The sequence below is a fragment of the Pseudophryne corroboree genome, chromosome 2 (genome assembly GCF_028390025.1).
Source record: "Pseudophryne corroboree isolate aPseCor3 chromosome 2, aPseCor3.hap2, whole genome shotgun sequence".
Taxonomy (NCBI): domain Eukaryota; kingdom Metazoa; phylum Chordata; class Amphibia; order Anura; family Myobatrachidae; genus Pseudophryne; species Pseudophryne corroboree.
This window is the reverse complement of record NC_086445.1, coordinates 410,484,143-410,505,772: the sequence shown is the minus strand read 5'-3', so window position 1 is coordinate 410,505,772 and position 21,630 is coordinate 410,484,143. Positions and strand designations below refer to the sequence as shown.

General features: G+C 44.9%; 1 protein-coding gene across 5 annotated transcripts in view; it reads right to left on the bottom strand.

Annotated features, from left to right (window-relative positions):
* TBC1D8 (TBC1 domain family member 8) overlaps positions 1 to 21,630 on the bottom strand; it is a 289,606-nt gene that overhangs the window by 78,049 nt on the left and 189,927 nt on the right. For 4 of the 5 annotated variants that reach the window (XM_063953447.1, XM_063953450.1, XM_063953451.1 and 1 more), the window contains 7 exons: positions 16,796 to 17,003; positions 16,319 to 16,501; positions 9,960 to 10,109; positions 9,462 to 9,612; positions 8,261 to 8,475; positions 1,593 to 1,710; positions 234 to 519 (listed from right to left, as the gene is read on the bottom strand). In XM_063953447.1, the coding sequence (XP_063809517.1) occupies positions 234 to 519; positions 1,593 to 1,710; positions 8,261 to 8,475; positions 9,462 to 9,612; positions 9,960 to 10,109; positions 16,319 to 16,501; positions 16,796 to 17,003 (1,311 nt within the window). The remainder of the gene's footprint in view (positions 1 to 233; positions 520 to 1,592; positions 1,711 to 8,260; positions 8,476 to 9,461; positions 9,613 to 9,959; positions 10,110 to 16,318; positions 16,502 to 16,795; positions 17,004 to 21,630) is intronic. The other variant, XM_063953449.1, reaches the window with a different exon arrangement.

Here is a 21,630-nt window from a genome sequence, read left to right as displayed (position 1 = left end):
GTACCAGAGGTTCTCAATGGTTTTACTATCTGGACTCTGAGCTGGTCAGTCCATTCGGTTATATCAGTCCAGCATTGCCCTGGAATCAGTTTTGTCTACATAGTGTAGATGTTTTGCTACAGAAATAATTATTTGAGTAGACACACTAGAATGATTAAGTCAATTGGAGCCATGTCAAATCAAACAACAAGGAAATTCAGGTAGGACATAAAAAACATTTAACAGTCAGTAACCTGCTTAGAATCATAAGTGCATGTCCATCATCTTTGCTGTTGCACAGATCGATAGCTGTGGCATCCAGAACAGCCAGTCCAACCTGGAAAATGGCCTTAATACCATCAAAGAAGACACAGTCCACAACATTCACAGCGCTCTGCAGGGGCATAATACTGACAAACAAGGTGAGGAACCACGATAAGGATATGGAAGCCAATGTGGTCAAATCAGTGATATGTTCAGCCAGTTCAGGAAGCCGCTCCTGTATGAGGTCTTCAAAGACGGATTGGTCCACCTGAGCTCCTGACAAAAATATAACCCAAGTGGAAGATGAGGAACCAAATACAGAGAAACATCACTCACTCATACCTATAAATCCATTAAGAGTTCTATTGGGCTATTCTGAATGGATCAAATTATTAAACAATCTATAGCTTATATATATATGTATGTATATATCACACACGCATACATACATACATACATACATACATACATACATACATATATCTGAAGGGTGACTGCAAAAAAAAACCCTTAATTTTTCTACATTGTTCAAACTTAGCACTTTAGTTATGCAAGACAAGGCAGACAATTTAGCGAACAGATGTGTCCTCATATAATTACTGTAATTTAACCATATGGCGCTATGCACTTGGCTCAACATAGACAATCCGCTTAAATATGGCTTCTTAGTTGCATCCTAGCCACATATAAAGCCGCTCACAATGTACCAGGGTTGTTAGGTTTCTACTTTTGTCACAAAGGAGTTGGTATAACATGTATAAAGTCGCAGATTAATCGTAATGCAAGCTTCAGTGGTCAGTGTATGCTTGTTATGCAGTTTTGCCACTTTAGTGGTGCGAGTAAAATGCATATATTAAGAAAAAATATGCTTGGCTCAGCTAAGTTGCAAAGTCTGTTGGCGCAATTACAGTAAAGGTGTATGAGGCCACATCTGTACTGTATGCAATTGCTCTGGTTTTTGCATTACACTGCCACTGCATACAACGTATATGTGAAATGCGATATTTAGAGGGCATATTAGCAGGAATAATGATCACAGGCGTTGTTTACTGGAAAACAAAAAAGTCTCGGGAAGCTCCTCAATACTAAAGAGTCCTCGCACTAATAAAGACAGAATGATTCAAAGCTGGGAGACAAATGGGTACGACTGTGTCACTTGATAAAGGCTAATGAACATATGCTTTCATTCACTTTTATTCTTTTAATGAATTTGTAATCAAGCCATATTTGCATCCCAGTTGGGTGCAGGTCTATGGGTTCCTACCATTAATACAATCAAATATACTGCAAATCTTTTACTTCATCAGAGGCTGACAGGGCATTCAGTAGTTAATAGGCACCAAACTCACCAAGAACTCTGTGATTAAAATAATCTGGAAGCATCCTTTCACATACTGCTACTAATAGCCAAAATGCCTCTTCCTCCTTGGCATATAGAAGTAAGACTGAGGTCAGAATATTCATGGACTGATTGGCCAATAGTATGTAAAAAAAAAAAAAAATGACTTGGTACATTAATACATTTTTGCACTTTCTGACAAATAATGAACTTTTAAACTTAATTTAAGATTACTATTCTGAAACTAAAAATACAGACAACTGTGATTAAAAACATCTACAATAATATAAAAAGTCCTAATTTCCTGAGTAAGTGAAAAAATAAGATTTTACTCACCGGTAAATCTATTTCTCGTAGTCCGTAGTGGATGCTGGGAACTCTGAAAGGACCATGGGGAATAGCGGCTCCGCAGGAGACTGGGCACAACTAAAGAAAGCTTTTAGGTCACCTGGTGTGCACTGGCTCCTCCCACTATGACCCTCCTCCAAGCCTCAGTTAGGACACTGTGCCCGGACGAGCTGACATAATAAGGAAGGATTTTGAATCCCGGGTAAGACTCTTACCAGCCACACCAATCACACCGTATAACTCGTGATACTATACCCAGTTTAACAGTATGAAAACAACTGAGCCTCTCAACAGATAGCTCAACAATAACCCTTTAGTTAACAATAACTATGTACAAGTATTGCAGACAATCCGCACTTGGGACGGGCGCCCAGCATCCACTACGGACTACGAGAAATAGATTTACCGGTGAGTAAAATCTTATTTTCTCTGACGTCCTAGTGGATGCTGGGAACTCCGAAAGGACCATGGGGATTATACCAAAGCTCCCAAACGGGCGGGAGAGTGCGGATGACTCTGCAGCACCGAATGAGAGAACTCAAGGTCCTCCTCAGCCAGGGTATCAAATTTGTAGAATTTTGCAAACGTGTTTGCCCCTGACCAAGTAGCAGCTCGGCAAAGTTGTAAAGCCGAGACCCCTCGGGCAGCCGCCCAAGATGAGCCCACCTTCCTTGTGGAATGGGCTTTTACCGATTTAGGATGCGGCAGTCCAGCCGCAGAATGCGCCAGCTGAATTGTGCTACAAATCCAGCGAGCAATAGTCTGCTTAGAAGCAGGAGCACCCAGCTTGTTGGGTGCATACAGGATAAATAGCGAGTCAGTTTTCCTGACTCTAGTCGTCCTGGAAGCATAAATTTTCAAGGCCCTGACTACGTCCAGCAACTTGGAATCCTCCAAGTCCCTAGTAGCCGCAGGCACCACAATAGGTTGGTTCAAGTGAAAAGCTGATACCACCTTAGGGAGAAACTGGGGACGAGTCCTCAATTCTGCCCTATCCATATGGAAAATCAGATAAGGGCTTTTACATGACAAAGCCGCCAATTCTGACACACGCCTGGCTGAAGCCAAGGCCAATAACATGACCACTTTCCACGTGAGATATTTTAGATCCACGGTTTTAAGTGGCTCAAACCAATGTGATTTTAAGAAACTCAACACCACGTTGAGATCCCAAGGTGCCACTGGAGGCACAAAAGGGGGCTGAATATGCAGTACTCCCTTAACAACGTCTGAACTTCAGGTAGTGAAGCTAGTTCTTTCTGGAAGAAAATCGACAGAGCCGAGATCTGTACCTTAATGGAGCCTAATTTCAGGCCCATAGTCACTCCTGCTTGTAGGAAATGCAGAAATCGACCCAGTTGAAATTCCTCTGTTGGGGCCTTTTTGGCCTCACACCAAGCAACATACATCCGCCATATGCGGTGATAATGCTTTGCAGTTACATCTTTCCTGGCTTTAATCAGCGTAGGAATGACTTCCTCCGGAATGCCCTTTTCTTATTATTTCTTATTATTCTCAGTACCCTTGGTATGAGAGGCAGAGGAGGGAACACATAAACTGACTGGTACACCCACGGTGTCACTAGAGCGTCCACAGCTATCGCCTGAGGGTCCCTTGACCTGGCACAATATCTCTCTAGTTTTTTGTTTAGGCGGGACGCCATCATGTCCACCTGTGGCCTTTCCCAACGGTTTACCAACAGTTGGAAGACTTCTGGATGAAGTCCCCACTCTCCCGGGTGTAGGTCGTGTCCGCTGAGGAAGTCTGCTTCCCAGTTGTCCACTCCCGGAATGAACACTGCTGACAGTGCTAAGACGTGATTTTCCGCCCATCGGAGAATCCTTGTGGCTTCTGCCATCGCCATCCTGCTTCTTGTGCCGCCCTGTCGGTTTACACGGGCGACTGCCGTGATGTTGTCTGATTGGATCAGTACCGGCTGGTTTTGAAGCAGAGGCCTTGCCAGACTTAGGGCATTGTAAATGGCCCTCAGTTCCAGAATATTTATGTGTAGGGACGACTCCTGACTTGACCAAAGTCCTTGGAAATTTCTTCCCTGTGTGACTGCCCCCCAGCCTCGAAGGCTGGCATCCGTGGTTACCAGGACCCAGTCCTGTATGCCGAATCTGCGGCCCTCTTGAAGAGGAGCACTCTGCAGCCACCACAGTAGAGATACCCTGGTCCTTGGAGACAGGGTTATCAGCCGATGCACTTGTCCAAGAGGTCCCACTGAAAGGTTCTTGCATGGAACCTGCCGAATGGAATTTTGCTTCGTAAGAAGCTACCATTTTTCCCAGGACTCGTGTGCAGTGATGCACCGATACCTGTTTTGGTTTCAGGAGGTCTCTGACTAGAGATGACAGCTCCTTGGCTTTCTCCTGCGGGAGAAACACTTTTTTCTGTTCTGTGTCCAGAACCATCCCCAGGAACAGTAGGCGTGTGGTAGGAACCAGCTGTGACTTTGGAATGTATAGAATCCATCCGTGCTGTTGTAGCACTTCCCGAGATAGTGCTACTCCGACCAACAACTGCTCCTTGGACCTCGCCTTTATAAGGAGATCGTCCAAATACGGGATAATTAAAACTTCCTTTCTCGAAGGAGTATAATCATTTCTGCCATTACCTTGGTAAAGACCCTCGGTGCCGTGGACAGTCCAAACGGCAGTGTTTGGAATTGGTAATGGCAATCCTGTACCACAAATCTGAGGTACTCCTGGTGAGGATGGTAAATGGGGACATGTAGGTAAGCCTCCTTGATGTCCAGGGATACCATGTAATCCCCCTCCTCCAGGCTTGCAATAATCGCCCTGAGCGATTCCATCTTGAACTTGAATTTTTTTATGTATGTGTTCAAGGATTTCAAATATAAAATGGGTCTCACCGAACCGTCCGGTTTCGGTACCACAAACAGTGTGGAATAGTAACCCCGTCCTTGTTGAAGTAGGGGCACCTTGACTATCACCTGCTGGGAATACAGCTTGTGAATTGCCTCTAGCACAGTCTCCCTGCCTGAGGGAGTTGTCGGCAAGGCAGATTTGAGGAAACGGCGGGGGGGAGACGCCTCGAATTCCAGCTTGTACCCCTGAAATACTACTTGAAGGATCTAGGGATCCACCTGTGAGCGAGCCCACTGATCGCTGAAATTTTTGAGGCGGCCCCCCACCGTACCTGGCTACGCCTGTGGAGCCCCCCCGTCATGCGGTGGACTCAGAGGAAGCGGGGGAAGAATTTTGATTCTGGGAACTGGCTGACTGGTGCAGCTTTTTCCCTCTTCCCTCGTTTTACACGCTTGCATTTCTGAAGCCGAAAGGACTGTACCTGATAATACAGTGCTTTCTGAGGCTGTGAGGAAACCTGAGGTAAAAAAATTTTCTTCCCAGCTGTTGCTGTGGATACGAGGTCCCAGAGACCATCCCCAAACAATTCCTCACCCTTATAAGGCTCTATGTGCCTTTTAAAGTCAGCATCACCTGTCCAGTGTCGGGTCTCTAATAACCTCCTGACCGAATGGACATTGCATTAATTCTGGATGCCAGCCGGCAAAATATCCCTCTGTGCATCCCTCATATATAAGACGACGTCTTATGTTCGCAAAATAGTATCCCTGTTTGACAGGGTTACAGACCACGCTGCAGCAGCACTATCTGCAGGTCTCAGTCTAGTACCTGAGTGTGTAAATACAGACTTCAGGATAGCCTCCTGCTTTTTATCAGCAGGTACCTTCAAAGTGGCCGTATCCTAAGACGGCAGTGCCACCTTTTTTGACAAACGTGTGAGCGCCTTATCCACCCTAGGGGATATCTCCCAGCGTAACTTATCCTCTGGCGGGAAAGGGTACGCCATCAGTAACTTTTTAGAAATTACCAGTTTCTTATCGGGGGAACCCACGCTTGTTCACACTTCATTCACTCATTTGATGGGGGTACCAAAACACTGCCTGCTTTTTCTCCCCAAACATAAAACCCTTTTTTAGTGGTACTTGGGTTAATGTCAGACATGTGTAACACATTTTTTATTGCCGGGATCATGTAACGGATGTTCCTAGTGGATTGTGTATATGTCTCAACCTCGTCGACACTGGAGTCAGACTCCGTGTCGACATCTGTGTCTGCCATCTGAGGGAGCGGGCGTTTTTGAGCCCCTGATGGCCTTTGAGACGCCTGGGCAGGCGCGGGCTGAGAAGCCGGCTGTCCCATAGCTGTTACGTCATCCAGCCTTTTATGTAAGGAGTTGACACTGTCGGTTTATACCTTCCACCTATCCATCCACTCTGGTGTCGGCCCCACAGGGGCGACATCACATTTATCGGCATCTGCTCTGCCATCACATAAGCCTCCTCATCAAACGTGTCGACACAGCCGTACCGACACACCGCACACACACAGGGAATGCTCTGACTGAGGACAGGACCCCACACAGCCCTTTGGGGAGACAGAAAGAGAGTATGCCAGCACACACCAGAGCGCTATATAATTTAGGGATTAACACTATATTGAGTGAATTTTTCCCAATAGCTGCTTGTATATACAATATTGCGCCTAAATTTAGTGCCCCCCCTCTCTTTTTAACCCTTTGAGCCTGAAAACTACAGGGGAGAGCCTGGGGAGCTGTCTTCCAGTTGCACTGTGAAGAGAAAATGGCGCCAGTGTGCTGAGAGAGATAGCTCCGCCCCTTTTTCGCAGACTTTTCTCCCGCTTTTTTATGGATTCTGGCAGGGGTATTTATCACATATATAGCCTCTGGGGCTATATATTGTGATATATATGCCAGCCAATGTGTTTTTTTTGCTGCTCAGGGCGCCCCCCCCAGCGCCCTGCACCCTCAGTGACCGGAGTGTGAAGTGTGCATGAGGAGCAATGGCGCACAGCTGCAGTGCTGTGCGCTACCTTGGTGAAGACTGATGTCTTCTGCCGCCGATTTTCCGGACCTCTTCTTGCTTCTGGCTCTGTAAGGGGGACGGCGGTGCGGCTCCGGGACCGAACACCAAGGCCAGTTCCATGCGGTCGATCCCTCTGGAGCTAATGGTGTCCAGTAGCCTAAGAAGCCCAAGCTAGCTGCAAGCAGGTAGGTTCGCTTCTTCTCCCCTTAGTCCCTCGCTGCAGTGAGCCTGTTGCCAGCAGGTCTCACTGTAAAATAAAAAACCTAATTATATACTTTCTTTCTAGAAGCTCAGGAGAGCCCCTAGTGTGCATCCAACCTCGGCCGGGCACAAAATCTAACTGAGGCTTGGAGGAGGGTCATAGTGGGAGGAGCCAGTGCACACCAGGTGACCTAAAAGCTTTCTTTAGTTGTGCCCAGTCTCCTGCGGAGCCGCTATTCCCCATGATCCTTTCGGAGTTCCCAGCATCCACTAGGACGTCAGAGAAACAGGACAAATTATGTTGCAGGGGGTCAGTGATACTGCGGTAGTAATTATACAGTAAAAGATGTATGTTGATTCCTCTAACAGTCCATTTTGTGACAATATCATAGAGGGACAGGTCAGAAGCAACCAGAGATCTGACCCTTGCAGTCACAGTGATGGTAAACTAATAAGTCGAAAGAAAAGGGAAAATCTGTGAATTCAACCTCGGTAACATCATTTTGCACTTTACAACCAGGGATTAGCACAGAATAAGGGTTGTGTCACTGTATGAAACAAAAGCGTACATCATTAAAGTGGTGAATTGGATCCTGCAGCTAGTGAAGTCCTCAATGTGTATGGTGTGTTTATTTATAGGTTTGTCGTCTATGTTTTAGCACTTAATACCATACAATTCCACTACAAATTAATTACAAACCATTTGCTCACTGTTACATATTCTGTCACTTCAACTACATTGTAGACTTTTTTTCTGACAAAAGGGGACTCCATGTTTCAAAAACAGCAGGGTGTGTGTGTGTGTGTGTGTGTGTGTGTGTGTGTGTGTGTGTGTGTGTGTGTGTGTGTGTGTGTGTGTGTGTGTTTGTGTTGAGTCTGAGTAAATGGACCTAAATAGCAGGGGACATTGGGGAAATTACCCTTGTGCCCAACGCCTGGGTCAGAGGATCAGCAAAATCCAACATGTTGGAAATCCTCAATTAGCGGATTCTGACCAAAAATGATTGGAATTGTCGAGACAGAGATTTTTAACATAGTGAATTTTGCTGATCCACTGAAAAATCGTCAATCACTGGAGTCCACTGATCTGTGGATTGGAACGACATCATCATAATGGGGAATCGAGCCGTAGATGTATGGACCGCATAAGTGTGTCATAACTGAATAATAAAAAATGAACAATATTAAGCAGTTCTAATAAACAAGCTGTAACAATAAAGTAAATTACAGAATAACTGTAGTATGATGCTCACCTGGCAGTATCCTATTTTGGGGTTCCTATAGGCATAGGCAGTGAGTACTCTCCTGAGAGCTGCAATGCCAGTCTCATTCTGGAAGGCTGGATGCTCAGGTAGAGAGCGGTGGAGATCACGTTCTATCTCTTCAGTCACCATGCAGCACTTGCCCATCGACTCTTCCACCAGCTTTGTGTAGTAATCTGGGTGAGTGGCCAGATCCGTCACTGCATCTAACAACAAAGCACTGTATTAACTAGGGCCTGCCAAGCAAATGGGTACATGGGACTCATGTTACTCAAAAGTACGTAAAGCATAAATGTTTCTTGGTATATATAACCAGTACTGCTATTTACAAAAGGAACAGAACCTACATTTCCAAAATGTGTATTATAGATCCTATAAGAATACATACATTAAGTAAGTTAGAGTGTAATTTGTGTAATGCTGTATGTTGGAAATGGGGATGGAAGTATATTATTGTTATTAGATATGTATAAATATGAGTAGGTGCTGCATCAATGTACAATACAAGACTATTTGGTGATGAATTTATTGAAATGTTATTTAATCTTGTTTTTTTTTTATAAAACACTTTATACATACTTGCTTTTAATCAAATACAAAACTTCTGAACTTGCTAATGGAGGTTTTTAAAACAGGCATGTCATTTAAAATCAGCTTCCATCAACATTATGACATCCTTAACAAAGTCCTTTACGAACGAACCGTGTTGGAGAAATCAAAGCCTTATAAGCACTGTTCAGGGGAACAAGAGAAGACCAGACCTATGCACATTCAAACATGGGATTAATTAGGGAGACCTTATAGTGTACTAATTTGGCATTTGGGTGCATCATTACACACTTTTGTTGGATTGTTATTTCCTGTGCATCCTATCTCCTCCCCAAAAGAGCTATAATCACTACTAGTATTCTAAGACACTTTGTAATGTATCCACTAATCATAACTAACATCCTAGATACATCCAACATCAAATACTATCATGTATTGTACATAGATGCATCACCTGCTTATATCAATACACAGCTAAAATCAACATTTATAGAAATTATTCTGCAAATCCCTAATTTCAACAGACATTTCAAAAAAGTGCTTTATTTTCCATGTACAGCTATTTGCGCTCTACTATGCAGTAGAACACTAACATACTACTTATTTTGCCTATTCATTCCAAACAGAGACTTCAGGTACGCACCTGAAAATATAAGCCACAATTCTCCACGAAGGGATTCAGGTATTCCCATGGCAACAAGCTTTCGGATTTTTTCTGTGCGAAACATACAAACTGTTCTCCCATACTCAGCGAAATGATCCATCCACAAACGCTCCTTTATCTGCTCCCGTGTCTGCAAATGGAGAACACAGAGGAGGTCATTCTACCCGAATGCAGCCATGCATCTGTATGCAGTGGCTGCATTCGGGTGGTCTGCGCATAAGCACTGGCCGCAGTCCGCGTCCTTATAAATTGCATCCGCATCCCAGAAAGGATGCGGCCGCAGTGTGATTGACCCTATTAGTTGCTGCTGTGCACTGATATTTCTCAGCACTTTATGTAAACGTCACAAATTATGGACCAAGTAGACAAAACAGCAACTGCAGTTTGTACATTAAGAAACCTTTACTAATAAATCTAAACAAAGTACACCGTTCCTTCTTACAGCATACAAAGCGCTATGAAGAAGATATACTGTACCATTCCAGTATCAGGGCTCTCAGTTCCCGTCTGGTGAAAAGTGGCCATCAAGGCTTCTGCATTTGCCGACAGCTTCTCCTTCTCAATTCCACCTTCCACATTTTGATTACCCAGTATGTTCATATTTCCGAAACCTTCTTTACCAAACACCTATTCAGCAGAATATATTTCCGTTACAAAGTAGTAAGGTGTCTTGGCTAACTTGCTTTTCTAGTAGTTACGAAAGAAGTAAACTATCCTGTTGTTCTGCAAATTAGGAAATCACCTGTATTAACTACTTAGGACACCAGGTGGCATTTCATTTTAACGAAAATAAGATTTTAAACCTACCGGTAAATCTTTTTCTCCTAGTCCGTAGAGGATGCTGGGGACTCCGTAAGGACCATGGGGTATAGACGGGCTCCGCAGGAGACATGGGCACTATAAAGAACTTTAGAATGGGTGTGCACTGGCTCCTCCCTCTATGCCCCTCCTCCAGACCTCAGTTAGAGAAACTGTGCCCAGAGGAGACGGACAGTACGAGGAAAGGATTTTGTTAATCCAAGGGCAAGATTCATACCAGCCCACACCGTATAACATGGAATATACTAACCTGTTAACAGTATGAAACAAAACAGCATCAGCCCGAGACTGATTAAAACTGTAACAGAACCCTTATGCAAGCAAAAAACTATATACAAGTCTTGCAGAATTTAGTCCGCACTGGGACGGGCGCCCAGCATCCTCTACGGACTAGGAGAAAAAGATTTACCGGTAGGTTTAAAATCTTATTTTCTCTTACGCCCTAGAGGATGCTGGGGACTCCGTAAGTACCATGGGGATTATACCAAAGCTCCAGACCGGGCGGGAGAGTGCGGATGACTCTGCAGCACAGATTGAGCAAACATGAGGTCCTCATCAGCCAGGGTATCAAAATTGTAGAATTTAGCAAAAGTGTTTGAACCCGACCAAGTAGCTGCTCGGCAAAGCTGTAAAGCCGAGACGCCTCGGGCAGCCGCCCAAGAAGAGCCCACCTTCCTAGTGGAATGGGTCTTTACTGAATTTGGTACCGGCAATCCAGCCGTAGAATGAGCCTGCTGAATCGTGTTGCAGATCCAGCGAGCAATAGTCTGCTTAGAAGCAGGAGCGCCAACCTTGTTGGCTGCATACAGGACAAACAGTGCTTCTGTTTTTCTAATTCGAGCCGTTCTGGCAACGTAAATTTTTAAGGCCCTGACTACATCAAGGGATTTGGAATCCTCCAAATCTCCCGTAGCCACAGGCACCACAATAGGTTGGTTCATATGAAACGATGACACCACCTTAGGCAAAAATTGAGGACGAGTCCTCAACTCTGCTCTATCCACATGGAAAATGAGATAGGGGCTTTTAGGAGACAAAGCGCCAAGTCTGACACCCGCCTTGCAGATGCCAAGGCCAATAACATGACCACCTTCCAAGTGAGAAACTTTAACTCAACAGTTTGAAGAGGCTCAAACCAGTGAGATTTTAGGAACTGTAGCACCACGTTAAGGTCCCATGGTGCCACTGGGGGCACAAAAGGAGGCTGAATGTGCAGCACTCCCTTTACAAAAGTCTGGACTTCTGGGAGAGAAGCCAATTCTTTCTGGAAGAATATAGAAAGGGACGAAATCTGTACCTTAATGGAGCCTAACTTTAGGCCCATATCCACTCCAGTGTGTAGAAAGTGGAGAAACCGGCGCAAGTGGAAGTCTTCCGTAGGAGCATTCTTGGCGGCACACCAAGAAACATACTTCCTCCAGATACGGTGATAATGTTTCGCCGTCACCTCCTTCCTAGCATTTATCAGAGTAGGGATGACTTCCTCCGGAATACCCTTCCCAGCTAGGATTTGGTGTTCAACCGCCATGCCGTCAAACGTAACCGCGGTAAGTCTTGGAACACGCAGGGCCCCTGCTGTAACAGGTCCTCCCTGAGAGGAAGAGGCCATGGATCTTCTGTGAGCAGCTCCTGAAGATCTGAATACCAGGCCCTTCAAGGCCAATCTGGAACAATGAGCATTGTCTGCACTCTTTTTCGCCTTATGATTCTCAGTATCTTTGAGATGAGAGGAAGAGGAGGGAACACATAGACCGACTGAAAAACCCATGGTGTCACGAGAGCGTCCACCGCTACTGCCCGAGGGTCCCTTGACCTGGCACAATATCTACGAAGCTTCTTGTTGAGGCGTGACGCCATCATGTCTATTTGAGGAAGTCCCCAAAGACTTGTTATCTCTGCAAAAACTTCTTGATGAAGTCCCCACTCTCCTGGATGGAGATCGTGTCTGCTGAGGAAGTCTGCTTCCCAGTTGTCCACTCCCGGAATGAATACTGCTGACAGAGCGCTTACGTGATTTTCTGCCCAGCGCAGAATCCTGGTGGCTTCCGCCATTGCCACTCTGCTCCTTGTCCCGCCTTGGCGGTTTACATGAGCCACGGCTGTGACGTTGTCTGATTGAATCAAAACCGGTAGGTCGCGAAGAATATTCTCCGCTTGTCGTAGGCCGTTGTATATGGCCCTCAATTCCAGTATGTTGATGTGTAGACAAGCCTCCTGGCTTGACCACAGGCCATGAAAATTCCTTCCTTGTGTGACTGCTCCCCATCCTCGGAGGCTCGCGTCCGTGGTCATCAGAACCCAGTCCTGGATGCCGAACCTGCGACCCTCTAGAAGGTGAGCACTCTGGAGCCACCACAGGAGACACACCCTGGCCCTGGGGGACAGTTATTTTCTGATGTATTTGAAGGTGGGACCCGGACCACTTGTCCAGAAGATCCCACTGAAAAGTCCTCGCATTAAACCTGCGAAGGGGATGGCCTCGTAGGTCGCCACCATTTTTCCCAGTACTTGAGTGCACTGATGGACCCACACTCTTTTCGGTTTTAACAGGTCTCTTACCATGTTCTGGAGTTCTTGGGCTTTTTCCCTCGGGAGAAAAACCCTCTTTTGTTCTGTGTCCAGAATCATGCCTAAGAAAGACAGCAGAGTCGTTGGAACCAACTGCGACTTCGGTAGATTTAGAATCCATCCATGTTGCTGTAGCACTCCCAGGGAGAGCGACAAGCTTTTCTGCAACTGTTCCTTTGATCTCGCTTTTATCAGGAGATCGTCCAAGTACGGGATAATTGTGACTCTTTGCCTGCGTAGGAGCACCATCATTTCCGCCATTACCTTGGTGAACACCCTCGGGTCCGTGGAAAGCCCAAATGGCAACGTCTGAAACTGGTAATGACAGTCCTGTACAGCGAATCTCAGGTATGCCTGATGAGGAGGATATATGGGGACGTGAAGGTATGCATCCTTTATGTCCAATGACACCATAAAATCCCCCCCTTCCAGGCTGGAGATGACTGCCCTGAGTGATTCCATCTTGAACTTGAACCTTTTTAAAAACAGGTTCAGGGATTTTAGATTTAGAATGGGTCTGACCGAGCCATCCGGTTTCGGGACCACAAATAGGGTTGAATAGTACCCCTTCCCCTGTTGCGTTAGGGGAACCTTGATAATCACTTGCTGTTGACACAGCTTTTGAATTGCAGCTAAAATTATCTCCCTCTCTGGGGGAGAAGCTGGTAAAGCCGATTTGAAGAATCGACGAGGAGGCACGTCTTCGAATTCCAGCTTGTAGCCCTGGGATACAATTTCCATCGCCCAAGGATCCACGTCCGACTGAACCCAGACGTGGCTGAAGAGTCGAAGACGTGCCCCCACCAGTGCAGCCTCCCTCAGGAGAGCCCCAGCGTCATGCGGTGGATTTAGTAGAAGCCGGGGAGGACTTCTGTTCCTGGGAACTGGCCGTAGCAGGCATTCTCTTCCATCTTCTGGACTTATGCGACCTCTTTTGGACTTATGCGACCTCTTTTGGACTTATGCGACCGAAAGGACTGCATCTGATATTGAGGAGTTTTCTTTTGCTGTGGGGGAACATAAGGCAAAAAGGTAGATTTACCCGCGGTAGCTGTGGAAACCAGGTCCGCGAGACCTTCCCCAAATAAAACCTCACCCTTGTAGGGTAAAACTTCCATATGCCTCTGAGTCGGCATCACCTGTCCATTGGCGGGTCCACCGTGCTCGCCTAGCCGAGACCGCCATCGCGTTGGCCCTTGAACCTAGTAGTCCGACATCTCTCTGAGCGTCTCTCATATATAAGACTGCGTCTTTGATGTGACCTAAGGTCAACAAAATGGTATCCCTATCTAGGGTATCAAGATCAGCTGACAAGGTATCTGTCCAAGCTGCTACCGCGCTACAGACCCAAGCCGATGCTATAGCCGGTCTGAGTAAAGCACCAGCATGTGTAGAAATTGATTGTAAAGTCGTTTCCTGCCTGCAATCAGCAGGATCTTTGAGAGCTGCCGTGTCTGGGGATGGTAGCGCCACCTTTTTGGATAAGCGCGTCAAAGCTTTGTCCACCCTGGGCGAGGATTCCCACCGTACCCTGTCCTGTGCCGGGAAAGGGTACGCCATAAGAACTGTTTTGGGAATCTGCAGTTTTTTTATCTGGAGTTTCCCAAGCTTTTTCAAATAACGCATTCAGCTCATGCGATGGGGGAAATGTTACCCCATGTTTCTTTTCCTTAAACATGTGTACCCTCGTGTCCGGGACAGAGGGGTCATCTGTGATATGCAACACATCTTTTATTGCAATAATCATATAATGAATACTTTTGGCCACCCTTGGGTGTAGCCTTGCATCATCGTAGTCGACACTGGAGTCAGAATCCGTGTCGGTATCAGTGTCTGCTATTTGGGATAGAGGACGTTTTTGAGACCCTGAAGGGCCTTGTGACACCGTCAAAGCCATTGATTGACTCCCCGTATTATCCCTGGACTCAACTTTGTCCAATCTCTTATGTAACAAGGTCACATTTGCATTTAAAACATTCCACATGTCCAACCAATCAGGTGTCGGCGTTGCCGACGGAAACACCACAATCTGCTCCATCTCCTCTCTAGAAGAGCCTTCCGCCTCATACATGCCGACACAGGCGTACCGACACCCCCCACACACACAGGGATTATATATATATATATATATATATATATGGAGACAGTTCCCCCGATAAGGCCCTTTGGAGAGACAGAGAGAGAGTATGCCAGCACACTCCCAGCGCCAATAACCCTGGAAACAGAATTCCCAGATAAACAGCGCTTTTATATAATCATATAGATAAATCTATACACTCACTGCGCCTTACAAGTGCCCCTCCCTCTCTTTTTGAGCCCTCTGTCACCGTGTTCAGCAGGGGAGACTCCGGGGAGCCAGCTTCTGCAGTGTGCTGTGGAGAAAATGGCGCTGGTTAGTGCTGTGAGATCAAGCTCCGCCCCCTCAGCGGCGGGCTTCGGTCCCACTCAAATTTATTTATACTGGCGGGGGATTATAAAATATATTGCCACCAAAGCCTATATATTCATATGAGCCAGTCCTAGAGGTTTATTGCTGCCCAGGGCGCCCCCTCTGTGCCCTGCACCAATCCGTGCCTGCAGTGTGTGTAGTGTGTGGGAGCAATGGCGCGCAGCGTTACCGCTGCGCGTTACCTCATAGAAGATCTGAAGTCTTCAGCCGCTTTTGAAGTCTTCTTTCTTTGTATACTCACCCGGCTTCTATCTTCCGGCTCTGCGAGGAGGACGGCGGCGCGGCTCCGGGACGAACGGCGAGGTGAGACCTGCGTTCCGACTCCCTCTGGAGCTAATGGTGTCCAGTAGCCTAAGAAGCAGAGCCTATCATTTAAGTAGGTCTGCTTCTCTCTCCTCAGTCCCACGATGCAGGGAGCCTGTTGCCAGCAGTGCTCCCTGAAAATAAAAAACCTAACAAAATTATTTTTCAGAGAAACTCAGGAGAGCTCCCCTGTAATGCACCCAGTCTCCTCTGGGCACAGGATCCAACTGAGGTCTGGAGGAGGGGCATAGAGTGAGGAGCCAGTGCACACCCATTCTAAAGTTCTTTATAGTGCCCAAGTCTCCTGCGGAGCCCGTCTATACCCCATGGTCCTTACGGAGTCCCCAGCATCCTCAAGGACGTAAGAGAAAGATCAATTATTTCAGTAACACAGCTAGAAGGAACAATACTGTGGTTTAGGACTTGCTGTCCTAATTTACATTATATAGGTAAGCGTTACACCAAGCATTACGTAATTGTTAAATATCCAGGAGAAATGGATAACCTGGTACCTTGGGGAAATTATCAAATATTGTTTAAGTGGAAAAAAAACACCACAACAAGCCAATGTAGAGATGTTTTTGCACACCTGCTTTGTCAGGGTGCTTTATTTTTTGAACATTATGAGATTACAAAGTGCTGTGTGTTTGTGAATCATTACGGAGTATGTGAATTATTTATTAAGAATACACAGTACCATATCTTTGTTTCTCACAATCACTGTGCTGGTGTTGATTTGCTCAAGTCTGAGGAGTAAACCATTAACGAGACTCTCTCTGTCTTTCAGCTCTATAAACTGGAAAGCCATCTGTTGCCTTATGCTGATAATAATAGGAGTAGGCAGAAGGCTGGTGTCCTCCATCTTCTCCACACTTACTACCTGTAATAAAACAGACAGATAAAATGGGAAAACATTGTGACAGGATGTTGGATTTAACCGTGGTATGTAAATGTGAACACCTTACAATTCACACAATAATAACACAAGAACATTGGTGATTCAAATGGGGCAGCTTAACTTCTGTTAGTAGCAGAATATTTCTCTGCAAATGTCTTTATCAGTCCATTAGACACATTATATATGAAGGTTTTAAACACACAGGCATCCTAGTAAAACATGAGTAAAATTAGCGGTGTGATAGGCGTACTAGTGAGGAACAGAATAAAAGATTACCTCTTTAAGAGGTATGATAACGTTACATACTCCGTCTTCTTTACTGGCAAAGCACAAATAACTGTCAGAAGTATATATCCTGCCAGGCGTATGGCACCGGTTGAAGGGCGTCCAAAGAGAACAATCCACAACATCATACAACTTCTCTGTTCTTGGCAGCTTGAACATGGCTCGAAAAAACTCCTTCTGAGCCCTTGCTTCGAGATCCCTTTTTAAATACAAAAACACAGTCACATGGAGTTTGGCCCTAGTTATTAAGCAACGTTTAATAAGACTACCTTACCGCTCCATTAAAAAAAAAAAAAAAAAAAAATATATATATATATATATATATATATATATAGTGTAGATGGTTGTATGGAGAGCGCTCAAACATGTGTTATTGTCTCTTTCATTTTCTAGGATAGTCCTTCAATTCGGCATTTGACCATGGGAAGTTGGATGATTCTGCAAAATACCCTCTCACCAGATTCACCCAGATAACATCATCACTCGTAAATTTAAGATTTCCATGACATTTAATAAAATATTTTTCTTTTAAAATTATATATAATTCTTACATCGATCTTAACATTTGTGGGATAAGGTCTTAATGGAACTTGCTGTCTACCCTAGCCGGGGAGGAGCTCCTATGACAGCCTGTGCAACCCACAATGTTTATCACCCAACGCGTTTCGTCTACACAGACTTCCACAGGGGTGTTTTTATATGTAAGAATGAAGTCCTAATTGTAGAAATAAAAATGGGACAAACCCCATATATCTTAATCACAGTATTGAAATACTATACTTGATAAAAACCGGTACAGGATATTCCCAAAATTCTTGTAGCTAACGTACAGGAGAGTTCGGACTTTGTATAAACAGCCTTTATTTTTTGATAGCTGCAATACTGAAGCTTGTGTCCTCAATGCTGTCCTCACTCTGAATGTCATTCAGTATAGGATTTCAATACTGTGATTAAGATATATGGGTTTTGTCCCATTTTTTTGTCCCATATTTTGCAGAATCATCCAACTTCCCGTGTTCAAATCCCGAATTGAAGGACTATCCTAGAAAATTAAAGAGACAATAACACATGTTTGAGCGCTCTCCATAAAACCATCTACACTGCTTAACCACTGGTTCTCGACTGGCAGGAGGACTTATTTGGAGATTAGCAGCCGATCTTTCCCAAGGACTATTGGGTCCAAGGCGGATCACCTATAGCGCATTTTGGTTATATATATATATATATATATATATGTATATATATATATATATATATATATATATATATATATATGTTCCCCACGGACCGGCACTCCCTCCTCCGATTTGATGAAATGGCTCCGGTGCCCTCCAAAGAGATCCACATAAATAGCAAAAGAGAGGCGGCACTCGGAGACTTTAAAGTATAAAGAGTGTATTCAGCAGAGAAACCAACGTTTCGGGGTCAGTTGTACCCCTTTGTCAAGGTGTTCACCTTGACAAAGGGGTACAACTGACCCCGAAACGTTGGTTTCTCTGCTGAATACACTTTTTATACTTTAAAGTCTCCGAGTGCCGCCTCTTTTTTGCTATTTATATATATATATATATATATATATATATATATATATACACACACACATACACTCTAAATGTCTGTATAGGCTACATTTAGCACTTACAATTACGTTATGTGTATGGCTTGTATGCAATAGGTTAAAACGAAGATGAGTGCTGCATGATATCCACATGTGCCATCATTTACGGTGGGTGCAGAAAGCTTGGGATCCAACTAGGAAGGTGAGCATATTAGGAAATAAGTTTGCTAGGTGGCAGTGCTGCTGCAAGTACAGTGCCCACTGAGAGAGCAAAAGTAATGCAAAATTAATTAATGCAAAAAAATGTTATATTGTGGAACTGAAAGAATACAGACATGCTAAACATGAACCATGGTGTTGGAGTCTAGAGATTCAGTGGCAGATTTATTAAGCCTGGTGAAGTGATAAAGTGGAAGGTGATAACGCACCAGCCAATCAGCTCCTAACTGCCATGTTACAGGCTGGGTTTGAAAAATGACAAGTGTTGACTGGCTGGTGCGTTATCACCTTCCACTTTATCACTTCACCAGGCTTAATAAATCTGCCCCTTACTTACTAAGCCTTGGATGGAGATAAAGTACCAGCCAATCAGCTCCTAACTGTCATTTTTCAAACACAGGCTGGGACATGGTAGTTAGGAGCTGATTGGAGGGTACTTTATATCGTCCACTTTATCCCTTTCCAAGGCTTAGTATATAGAAGCCTTAGAGAAATAGAAAAGGACATCCATGGTTGAGCACAAATGATTAAAACAAATTGACTGAGGAGCTAAATAAATCCACATGTGCACATGCATTTATAGTCTTAACACCTGGACTGTCAGGGCACCTTGAGTTTGGGAACCACTGTATTAAAACTACAGTATCACCTAGAGGTGTGGATTATTAGATCTGCACTAAAAAGGTCTACAGTCAATAGATCTATCAATAATGGTAGACATGCATTAGGTCAACAGGGTCAAAAGGTCGACTTAGAATAGGTAGATAGCAGAAAAAGTTGACATGGCCAAAAGGTCGACATGGAAATGGTCAACACATTAAGGGTAGACCTTTTTTGGGGATATTTTGTCCCTTTGCTGCCACAAACAAGCTCCATTAGTGTACTGTGTCCTCTCACACCTCGTCACGCTCCCTCTGCGTTTGGCACAGGTTACTATTCCCAATCACAGTACACGTGGATGGTAAAGTATGAAAAAATTGAAAAAAACAAAACAAAAAAAAACTTGTGTCTACCATATGTGTGTCGACCATTGTTATGTCCCTGTCAACCTTTTACACGTCGACCTTTTGACCCTGTCGACCTAATGCATGTCTACCATTAGTGGTAGACCTATTGACTGTAGACCAGGCATTCCCAACCACGGTCCTCAAGGCACACCAACAGTGCAGGTTTTAGTGATATCCAGGCTGCAGCACAGATGGTTAAATCAAAATAACTGAGCTACTAATTAAGTCACCCGTGCTGAAGCGTGGATACGTATCACTAAAACCTATTTAGTGTAGATCTTTAGTCTAGATACCACCACTTACTATGTTCCGTACCACTCGCACAGTGGTCTCCATATACACTTTTGCATGCAGCATACTTTTTTGGTTGATGGCCCATTTTGAGAGAGGGCAGAAATCAGTTGTGGAGACACATCATGAAATGGAAGCTCTCTATTCATACATTTTGTAAGAATTTAAAATAAATATAATGGAGAAATTGTGTTAATTTAAAAACAGAATGAATGCTGACTGACAAAACCAAAGACTTCTCTGCTGGTAATGTGTAAAGTACTGGTACAATAATTTGAGAGATTCTGCTGGCAATGTTCAGAATATCACAGCAGTTATTTACAATGTGGTTCAACAGCAAAAAGGGATCTAAATGGCGGCTTCTATATGGTGTTTTTCCACTTATTGTTTTCCCATCTGGCCAAGGTTTGCTTGTTCGCAGGCCAGCCACGCTCGTAGAAACCAAACTGAGGGCATCCAACCGCCTAATAAAGGCAGTCGTCTCCACATAGATATAGAGAGAGAGCCCTTACCACATCCAAAGAACGTTCTTTGGCTGACAAGTCAGAAGAGATAGAGACCGGAACCACAATCGCTTTGTTAAGGTGTAATTATGACACCACCTTACACAATTTTATTTAGGTCTTCCCCAAACAAAGTGTCCTCCAAAGTATTTTTGGAGTCCAGGTCCACTTTCCATGACCTCAACCACAGTATGCAGCGAACCAGGACAGACGTGGTCGAAGCCTTGGCTGCCAATACTCCTGCCTCAGATGACGCCTCCTGAATGTAATAGGAGGAGGTGGTAATGTGAGACCGGTATTGTCTTCCATTGTCAAAAATATCCAGCTCTTCCTCCAACGCCTGAACCCACGTGTCAATACCTTTTGCCAACCAAGATGCGGCAATAGTAGGTCTATGAATAGCCCCTGTAAGGGAGTATACAGATTTCAGGCATCCCTCCACACGCTTATCTGTCGAATCCTTCAGCGAGGTGACAGTGGTGACAGGCAGAGTGTATGACACAACAAGGCGGGTGACATGAGCATCCACCAGCTGTGGAGTCTCCTATTTGTTACACAACTCTGCAGGGAGAGGATAGCGAGCCAAGGCACATTTATGCAGAGGGAATTTCTTCCCTGGGTTACACCAGGGTTCCCGTCTGATATTAACTAGATGATCAGAATGGGGTAATAAAGTTTTAACCACCTTCTGCTGTTTAAACGTATATGTTTTCTTTGCCACAGTAGTGGAATCCTCCTCATCAGTGAATTGCAGGATATGCTTAAGAGCAACCACTAAGGCAGGGACATCAATTTGTAAGGGAGAATCCTCATCAGTAACACAAGATTAAGTGTCTGACAGAACCGTATACTCCCCCTCCTCTTCAGATGAAACATACTAAGAGGTTAGTAGATTGTGCCGATGAAGCAGCCTGCTTAGAGGGCCCAGGGACACGGGAGTGACCTGGAGTCTATTTCTGTCTAACCAGAGATTGAGTTAGTTGCTGCAGTTGGTTAGACAAATTTTCCGCCCAAGGGACAATTTGTGGTGGTAGTGGCACTAGGCGTTCCACCAAAGTACCCAGCAGGTTGGTGAACGCAGCTCAGGGTGGCTCCTGAGTAGGTGCAGGAGCAGCGGACTGACTGGGAGGAGCATGGCAAGTAATACACCATCATACAACACTTCCCCCTCAGAAAAATCCTTGGAGCATGCTCTGCATGATTCAGGAGCTTCCACTGATTTACTGTCCTTTCGGTTAGACATTATGA